Source organism: Equus caballus, chromosome 11, assembly GCF_041296265.1.
Source record: "Equus caballus isolate H_3958 breed thoroughbred chromosome 11, TB-T2T, whole genome shotgun sequence".
Classification (NCBI taxonomy): domain Eukaryota; kingdom Metazoa; phylum Chordata; class Mammalia; order Perissodactyla; family Equidae; genus Equus; species Equus caballus.
Window position 1 is genome coordinate 13,806,305 of NC_091694.1, and position 9,682 is coordinate 13,815,986.

At 48.8% G+C, this 9,682-nt stretch overlaps 1 protein-coding gene across 6 annotated transcripts in view; it reads left to right on the forward strand.

Moving 5' to 3' along the window:
• PRKCA (protein kinase C alpha) overlaps positions 1 to 8,584 on the forward strand; it is a 404,670-nt gene extending 396,086 nt beyond the window's left edge. For all 6 annotated transcript variants that reach the window (XM_023652179.2, XM_023652178.2, XM_070226042.1 and 3 more), the window contains one exon: positions 1,979 to 8,584. In XM_023652179.2, coding sequence (XP_023507947.1) covers positions 1,979 to 2,143 — 165 coding nt within the window. In that variant the 3' untranslated portion in view covers positions 2,144 to 8,584. The remainder of the gene's footprint in view (positions 1 to 1,978) is intronic.
• The last annotated feature ends 1,098 nt before the right edge of the window (positions 8,585 to 9,682 follow it).

Consider the following 9,682-nt stretch of genomic DNA (forward strand, 5'->3'; position numbering starts at 1 on the left):
AAATGTGCCCCCAGGGTGGGGAGTGGGGTATAAGATCATCCCAGGTTGACAGCCACTGGTCCATCCAAAGGAGGGCTATTTCTTTAGCTGTTAGCATCATCACAGCAGGGTCTGAATGTGGTGCCCCATGGAAGCTAGTTCCTGTTGTTGGTTGGTTTTACTGATGAATCAAGTGCAGATGCCTGGTTAATTCTTGGGATGAAACATTATGCCCTTCTTCCTTCTTTGAAGAATCTTTTGACTGCTTCAGATTGGCCTGTGCATGAGGGGAAATGCAAATTGCAGGCTCTGCTTCTGCTGACCTTTGCTCCAAAGGCGCTTTATGCTCTTCCGAGAAAAAGCACCATGGAGACGTGGAGTGACAGCTCCGCCATCTGCATGTAGGAGGCAGGACCCACGTGATGAGCAGGCCTAACAGTCAGTGTGGCCTCAACAGAGTGACTGGAAGGGCCCAAACAATCCCCCAACACACGTGTCCCCCACATACGCAACCCCCAGTCACTGGTCTGAACTCTCCTCCAGTCAAGAGCGGGTGGTCGCTTATGAAAATGAAAACAACCCCAGCAAGGAAAGCTATCAGTGATGAAGACCTTACCTTGAATTTATGACGTGCTTTCCACCGCGACAGGTGCTTAGGAGCAGGCTTTATTTGATGATAAGAGAGTGGAAAAACGTAATGAAACTAGATTCTAAAGGAAATCTTCCCGAAGATGGGGAAGAGATGTGAAAGAGGAGGGGAGGAAGTATGACCCATGAGACTAAGCCAGCCTTACAGAAATAACAGTGATGTGTACTGAGCTCTCACCATGTGCTGGGGTCTGTGCAAAACACTGCATATCCAGCCTTCGTAACAGCCTAGGGAGGGAGGTATTCTCCCCATTTTACAGATGAGGGAATAGGGTGAACCCCCCTTCACAGTTTATCTAGAGCTATCCTCTTAAAGATCCAGGGATACATGGCTGGTGTAAAACTTCTGCTCATTCAGAATTCATGTCGTCCTGTGGTACCAACAGGGAAAAGGGCGATCACCTGCAACATGTGGGGAATCATGGCTTGTGTCACCAGTGCGCCTCCCAGCGTTCCCTGTCTGAGAGTCACCTTGGGGACTTTAACATGCCACCAGCCTTCTGGGTGACTGGGAAAGTAAGGAGGACCCCCCCTCCCCCTATTTGGGGTTGGGCCCCAAGCAGTGCTGCTTAAGCTGCTGTGTTTCTCAGAGCCCACCCTGGTGGACTCTGGAGGAGGGGAACATCCAAGACAGACAGCAGACTTGGCTGTGCCTCCTCAGGCACCTGTGCAAACCTCTCCAGCCTGAGCCCACTCAGCGAAGGAACTCCGTGTCGACCTGTCTGCTGGTTGACCAGACGTGTCTAGATCTGCTGACGCCCAGCTGAGCCCAAGGGTGAATGTCCCAACCTGGCCACCACGCCCACCTCAATATTGAAGATTACTGTAGGGGCTGAGGTTTTTAGAACATCCCAGTTGGAAGACAAGAATAACACAGCTTTTATTTTATCACAAATGTTGTTGCAAAGAACCAGATGTAGGGCAGTCATCTCAACCTCTCGGTTCAGGGGTAACTGCCTGCATTCCCACTTGACATCCTGGCCCTTCGACAGGGAACCATGAGCATGGCCCGTGCGTGTGGCATCCATGCTCATTGCCCTGCTTGCTCTGTGAGGTGGAAGGGAACTAGAAGAGGCTGTCTTCTTGTCACTACCTTCCTGCCAATGGTGCATTTCCACCCAGGCTTTTAGTTCCAGGGGTATTTGAGGATTTACAGCTGAGTGACTCTCCCTTGTTGTTTGCTCTGCCTGGCTTGTGAATCCAGTAGGCCTGCAAGTCCTCCAGAATTCTTTCCGTCTAACCAGCCCCGATTCCCGCCAGCCGTGCTCCTCCCTGCCCAGGGCTCTCCGAGCTGCGCCCTGTGTGTTGTAGTATTTACTGACCTTTCCTCCTGTTTCTTTTTTCCCCACAGTGTGGCAAAGGAGCAGAAAACTTCGACAAGTTCTTCACACGAGGGCAACCCGTGTTAACGCCGCCTGATCAGCTGGTCATTGCTAACATAGATCAGTCTGATTTTGAAGGGTTCTCGTATGTCAACCCCCAGTTTCTGCACCCCATCTTACAAAGCGCAGTATGAAACTCACCAAGGAGAACAAACGCGTCCCCAGCCCCCAGGACCCCCTACCCCCAGCAGTGGGAAATGATCCTTCACCCTAAAATTTTAAGGCCATGGCCTTGTTTCTTGTTCCAGATGGAGGCCTGAAAATTGTAGGGTTATTAGTCCAAATGTGATCAACTGTTCAGGGTCTCTCTCTCACAACCAAGAACGTTATCTTAGTGGAAGATGATACAATGTGCAGTGTCCAGTTTAATTATGTAGAAGTCACATCTGGCTGTAGGTTAACCCTTCCTAGAAAGCAGACACTCTTGCCCCTTTTTTGGTACGATTTGATATATTTTCCGTGCCCTCTGTCAATTTTCACCATTGAGATCCCTCAGGCAGAGTGATAAAGTGAACCTGCCCCCGTCCAGTTGGCTGGAAGCATGTCCAGCCAAGCCAAGACATCTTGGGATTGAAAGAACAGGGCACCCAGAGGGTGGTGAGCAAGGCGGGACTGGGGGCGGGGAGGCTTCAAAACGCCCACTGCTTGTCTTCTCTGCCTCGACGGAAACAGTCCCTGGAATCCGAGAGGCCAGGAGGAATCTAGTCCTACTGGCGAGTCATTTGCCAGCTCGCCGTTCCCAGACGTTGACAGTTGTAACCCAATCATGGTCCAGCGGTTACCAGTTTAAAAAAAGAGAGAAAGAAAGCCTCAAATGAGCGTTCGGTGAATCTGTCATCTTGTACCCTACTTGGTTGATAACTATCTTGATACTTGCATTTCTTTTTAAGAGGCCAAATCTTCTAAGGACTTTGCTAAATGAGCATGTGAAATCATTTCAGATCAAGGAAAAAACCAGTGTGTATGTCTGTTCATTTTAATCTCTGGGAGATTATTCTGCGATCCAGGGTGCCATCAGCAATCATGCCACTACTCACGAGTGTCATTAGCCAACCTCCCCCCCCACCACACTCCCTACTTCCTGAGAAGCTGAAGTGTACGCCCATCCCCTTTTGTACTTATTTATTTAACAAGCTGCAGTGTCGTTTATGAGAGTACGATGTACAGTAACTTAATCAAGTGTTGACTCGAGCATCTGTCTCTGTTGACTGGTCTCCCACCCACGCCCAGCCCTTGACATCCACTTAGGGGTGAAAACCAGGGCAGTCTTACTTCCCATTTCAGTTCATTTGGAATGACACACCTGGAGCTGTATAATCAGGAAAACTGGATAGCATATCAGCTCAAAGATGTTTTACTGCTAGAAGGATTTTAATATGTTTTGCAAATGCATCATGCAATGAATTTTGCATGTTTATAATAAATCTTAAGTGAATCTATATTATTGATATAATCGTATCAAGTATAAAGAGAGTATTATAATAATTTTATAAGACACAACTGTGCTATATTTGTGTAAAGCTCTTCTTTCTAACCGGCTTTTTATGATTTTTAGCTTAATTCTTCGCTGCCGTGCTACCCCCACCCCACGCATACCCTGCATATTGGCACTGTATCAGATATATTAATTTTTTACCATAGACCTAACTTTGAAAATGAATGGTTACTTTACATGATCCATTAGGCTTAAATATATGTATATAAATATTTGATTCTACCTGCAAACAAAAGTTTTGTTTTGGGGGATTATTTTTGGGACGAGACTCTTAACCTCCTAACGCCATCTTCTGGTTCCTACGCCGCTCTTCCTCTTGGGGACCATGGGAAGTGTTTGACTCCGGGATGCCTGGTATGTGTCATCCCAGCCCCCCAGGCTGGAATCTGTTTTGCTCCTCCTTCCAGCCTTGTTACTGTTAGTGACTTGGGGTGGGAGGGACAGGAAGACTCCCTGGTATGTGCTCGAGGACCCCAGAAGCACGCTGCCCGACTGCTGGCCCTGAACGACCAGCTGTTTGCTCCAGCGCAGACAGACTTCCTGAGACGGACGGTCCTGCGGCCCTGGGTGGAGCCAGCCCTGGAGCCACGGGCAGACTCTCTTTCGAGCCTGCAGATTTTCTCCCAGCCTTGAGAGGACTGGCCTTTCCGGTCTTGTGAGGAGCCTTCTGTGGGACACCATCCTATTGTGAGGTCCTCAGAGGAGCCAGCCTTCTACACAGGAGGGAAATGCCCAATGGGAGCAGCTGCCTGTCCTCCCAGAGGGCAGCTCTGTTTCCCCTCTTCCCCATGGGCGTCTCCCAGCTCAGCACCACCTCGTTTTTACTCGCTGGCTGTTTGCCTGAAATTCTTGTAACGCATGACCCCAGAAAGGGCTTTCAGGTGAGAGGCATGGGCTGTCCTGGACACCGTCAACTGGAGGAAGAGAGAGAGTGGGCGTGGGTCAGGCGACTTCTCCATCTTTTAGGGACTGTGGACTTCAAAACTCAGAAGGGGCCCCTGCACAACCAGAGCTGCAGTCCTGCTGGTCGGTGCACGTTTTGGGGACGCTTCCTCCCCAGGTGCACCTGATTCAGGGTGACAGAAAAGGAACCAGTTTATAGAAAGAGCCTGGAGAGAAAAGGGCCAGGGCCAGTAACCCACCCTGCCCCCGAATGGAGCTCCAGCAGAACCGATCCCCAGCCAAGCCCCTAGAGGTGAAGAAAGTTCCAGAAAGGAACACAGAGGGTTGTGGACCGGTTGTTCCAGAGCCCCATGCTGCCTGCTTGTTTTAAGCAAGCAGCGGGCTCCAGCTCTCCCTCAAACAGCCAACACATTTCCAAATTATTCCTATTTCTCTAGGAAACATTCAACATCGCAGCCAGCTTGTGTTCTTTCAGAATGTGTGGCCAGGTTTTAAAAGAAAGTGCCCTGACGGTGGAGCCCAGCACTCTGTCCAAGGGACGGCAGGCTCGAGCACAAACCTGGGGGGCAGCAGTAAAAATCAGGGCCCGGTGAAGTGTTTCTACAGTGTAGCCTGGTCTGTGCGTTGCTGTGCACTGAATTTGATGAAGGTTAATGCTTTGAAGAGCTGAGCAGCCCGAGACAGTCATTGCTGAAAGGATAAATCATGTGGGAAAAGGTTAACCACTGTTAGCCACAGGAGCGATTTGTGAAATTCTCTGGCACTGTCCCAGTCACTTCTGGGCGTTGTGTAAAACAGAACAGTGGGGAGGGGGCTGCCCTTCTAACTGCAGCAGCCCTGTTAGAGGCCGGAATGGGGAGGACACCTTGAAGGGTCAGGTCACCGGAGGACTCTAGGAAATACCAGCCCCCGAGCACTGCCCATCTCACTGGGGCCTGTGGAGGTCCGGCCGCCTGGCAGGATCTAGCACAGTCTGAGTCTCCATCAGACTCACTGGTCCGTGACTCCAAAAAGCCATTCAAATTGGCTTGCATTGTTTTCCCTTGGAAGGTGGCCACTGCTCAGCAGTGGAAGCTCCCTCTGAGGCTGCAGGCCGGTGGGTTGGCAGCCTTCTCCTGGCATCTCATCTAAAGCCATTAGTTGCTTGGTTTGAATGGAAGAAACTGGAGTGTGCTGCCAATTGCAACCCTCAGAGGTTAATGGGAGGTTCACCCAAGGCAAGAACTAATTCAAAGGTCCGTACGAAACCCCAGGAACCGAAATGGTTGCTGTTGAGCACATCTACTTCCCTCTTATCCTCGTGACAAGTTAGTGCAGACTCCCTGCCTTCGCTTATGAGATATGTCAGGCTTGCTTATTGGGAATTTTGGTAGAAAATCAGAGGGTTGAGAGCTCTTTGGAAACTTGACCTGAGACAGTCATTGAAAGATTATGAAAGATCAAGATGAATGCAAGCCCGAAAACGATCGTTGAGCACCTCTCTGAGCTCCAGTTCTTGGCAGAGCGTGATGACTTGCTGGAATGAGGGTACAGACCCCAAGAGAACCACCTGTTGATGTTCTGAGAAGGGAGAGGTCAGTGGAGGCTAAAGTCGGCAAGGAGTTTCGAGAAGAGCAGGGTTTGAGTGTGTCTGGAAGGATGCTTGCAGTAGGAGAAAGCAGGAAGGGAGGCGAAGGAGAGGGCATCTTGGTAAGGAAGCTGCTGCCATTTTTAATGGCTTTCACTTGGAGGTCATTGGTGCAGGTGAAAGTCACCGTCTGCTGGTCCTTGAGAGCGAGTTTATTGTCAGGGATACAGTCTATTCCTCCCCAGAAAGCATCTCCCAAATGCCAGCAGCATCCTCACCAGCTGCTAGAAGCCCCCTTCCCCTCCCTACCTTGACGTGACTCAGAATTCCTTGGTTCCCTGGGCAGAGCTAAATCCTGTAGCCTACCCTGGAAGCCAGTAGGTTCCCAGCCATTTGTGGCTTCCTGTTGAGAATTATGGCAGCTGGGGATAGATGGAGAAGTTGCAAAAACAACTAACACTGCAGTTCCCACCTGATTCCACTTAGCAGGAGAACTTTGAGCTTTTTGCTGGGATTTGTTTTCTCAGTACTGAAGGAGGAGGAGGAAAGTGAGAGTCTTCTGTTTTTAAAAGCCTCAGAAAGGCAACAAACACCATGTGTCAGTCATTTTCTCACTTTGTCTTATGAAGTCACCTATTTCTTGTGTGTGTGTATATCACACCGTTCCCTGTTTCTTTAAACCCAGCAAGAGCAGGAGTGCCTGTTCTCCCGCTGAGCACGCTGAACAGTCATGACCATCAAATGGACGCTGAGCCAGGGTCCCAAAGGAGGATGACCGTAAGGGTTACAGGAACAGCAAAGGCATGACAGTTATAGTGAAGGAAAAGGAGGCTCTGGTTATTAGTGACTACACACTAATTTGTCAAGGAGTGTTGGGAAATATTTTTAAAAATCATTTTCCTCGAGCTGCTTGGTTACATATCGTGAAATATACCAGGCTGTAAACACTTCTGTCATTTCCCATTTGGGCTGATCCCACAAATCTAGGGAACGTTACATATTTCTGCTGTTAGAAGACACAGAAAAATGGAAAAGGTTACCTGAGTTATGCATGGAGGAACAGTCGTCTGGAAATGGTGTCAGCCACGATTCTGTCAATTCCATAATGTCAGGGACCCGTTGGGAGGGTGGAAAGTGGTGAGCACTTAGTATCCATGTAATCATGTGTCAGTTAATAACCATGTAGGTCGAACTCAGTAGTCAAACAGCCTTACACTGACCCTACACCATGGCCCACAAGTTCCAAAGACTTTTTTTAAAACTTAAGAATTAATTTGTTAATTCCAATAGAACAACTGAATATACTGGGCTATTTGTACTTTTTTATAGAGAACTGTAATAACTCAATTCTTTAAAAATAAGTTTTTAAAATAAAACTGACGATTTCATAAGATTCCAATCACATGGAGCCTTTAGGAGGACTCAACTGGGGTCAACTAGAGCACCCCTGACCTGCACTCCTAGTGCAGGATTTTCCCATGCCTGTGGAGTATGGAGTCCACATCAGAATGACTGGATGTTCAGGTGGAACGTGTTGGCTGACTGATGCCCTCTGTTTTTAATAGACACTGGGGACAACTCTCTAAGGTCTAGAAACTTTCAGACCAGAGGAAAGATGGCTTTATTGTTCCCCTTCAAGATGCAGCCCTAGGATAGCATTCCTGGGGGTCCCCGGGACCCCTTTCCTTACTCTGTGAGGCTCTGTGACCACCTTTGGCTTTGGGGGAAGGGCACTGCCTCAGCTCTGTCTGTAGTCTCCGTGGGTCCCCAGGTCCCTCACAGTCAGTGAAAATTCAGAGATGCCCTACAAGGATTTTGCCCACTGGGCAATTCAGAAATCCTTCAGTCTCCCCAAGAAAGGAGAGGCGGCAGCAGAGGTGCCCGCTGGCGTCTGTTTCACAGCTCTCTCTCATGCGAGGAGACAGGACCCTACTTTTCAGAAAATAGGGATCAAGTCCACTTTCTAAGACCCTTTTTTCTAAAATAAGACAAAAGATGGCTTTGCGTTTTCTGATTAAACAACTGTGTCTTTGTCTCCTCTGCTTAGCTTCAGGGGTATTTATTCCTGTGATTGTTCGTAGATTTTTGTTGATGCTCTTCCTGGAAGAATGTGAGTCTTTCCTCGAGGAGATTAGTGGATTCTTCAAAATCCTATGTGAAGGCAGTTATCCTTTTGAGTCTAAATGATCTAAAAATTCACCTCACTTCCTTTCTGTTAGGGTCTTCCAGAATATCTTTTATAGAGGGTCAAAAACATTTGAAATCATTGCTTTTGCTTCATGATTTTTTTTTTTTGATGAAGGACGTGCCACGTTTAAACCGTTAATTGAAAAGCGTCATATAAGACCCCAAATTTGTACAGAGGAGAAAGTGGAGGGGAGGGAGGTTGAGGTTTTCCTTTGGTTTAAGCACCTCCTGACGGGACGTAGACGCCATTCAATGGTCAGATAACAATTGGTTTTTAGCAGGCGCGATGGGTGTGTAAATTACCGCATTGCTTCCCTCATGGCGTATGACCTCTAATCTTTGTTTGCATGATATGCTTTGTTAGATACATTAATTGTAGTTTGGAAGCAAGTGTGTATGAATAAAGATAACGATCATTCCTTAGTGACTTGGTCTCGTTTGCATCTTTTGTGGCACTGCAGTTACTTTTCATCAGATGTTCATCTTGTAGCCTCTGACTCTGTCACGCTGCGCAGAGCATGTCATCTTCCCCCCTTGTTACACACGCCTCTCCATTTAAGTTCACATTTTTTTCTTAAAATACTTCATTCTTTGCATTGAAGCCAAAACAGTTTACTGGGCTAAAGTAGCGGCAGGTCATCCCTTTGTTTGTTTATCGGCCGTTCCTGGAGCACCTGCTCGGGGCCGGGAGTGGTGCAGGCACTGGGAGCGTGTGGAGAGGAAGGCCAGGGCCCCTGCCTGCAAGGAGCTTACGTCCTTGCACCCCAAACTGCACCCCCAAACTTTGGGGTGCCCCCAAGGATGGAAGATCCCCTTCCACTGAAAGGAGGATTCCTAGAAGGAAGCCAGCTCAAATCTTGGGACTTTATCTCCAGAAATAGACATTTTTCACACATCCTGTTGGCTGCACTCTGGACTCAGCTTCAGGACTGTCACCGGTTTTAGTGTCAGCGGCCTCATCCTGTATTTATTTATTCATGAGTGAGAAATCAGGGAAATCTTTAAATGTGGAACAGGTAGGAAACATTCCAAAACACCCAGTGTCTTAAAACTCAACACTCTTGAGGGGATTCGCCTCAAAAAGGATTAAAAACCACCAACAGCAAAAATATCCCTACCTCTGAAAGCCGAGGGTCGGCTTTCGCCAGGTTCAGCTCTGCGTGCTGCCTCACTCTTTTGGGGGCTGCCCTCCCCTCATGCTCACAGCTTTCTCCCAATGCCGCCTCCCTCCCTCCCCACCCGAAGCCCCCTAGTCCTGCCCCTCCCAACGTGCTCTGCATCCACATTGCTTTCCTGCATCCCTTCCCTCGAGGCCTTGCTCCCAGCCCACTTAGCAAATTATCAGATACTAGTGGTGTCCACTGGGTTAGTGTCCCATCCCCCAGCCGCTGTGGCCACACCTGAGCCCCTAGCAGTTAAGGGTCTTTCAGCTGCCAAGGCAAGGGCCAGGGGAAGAGTTACTTGGAGGAAGAATGAAGAGCACGATGAGGACCCTCAGAGCAGTGCGTGGTCGCTGGCTCC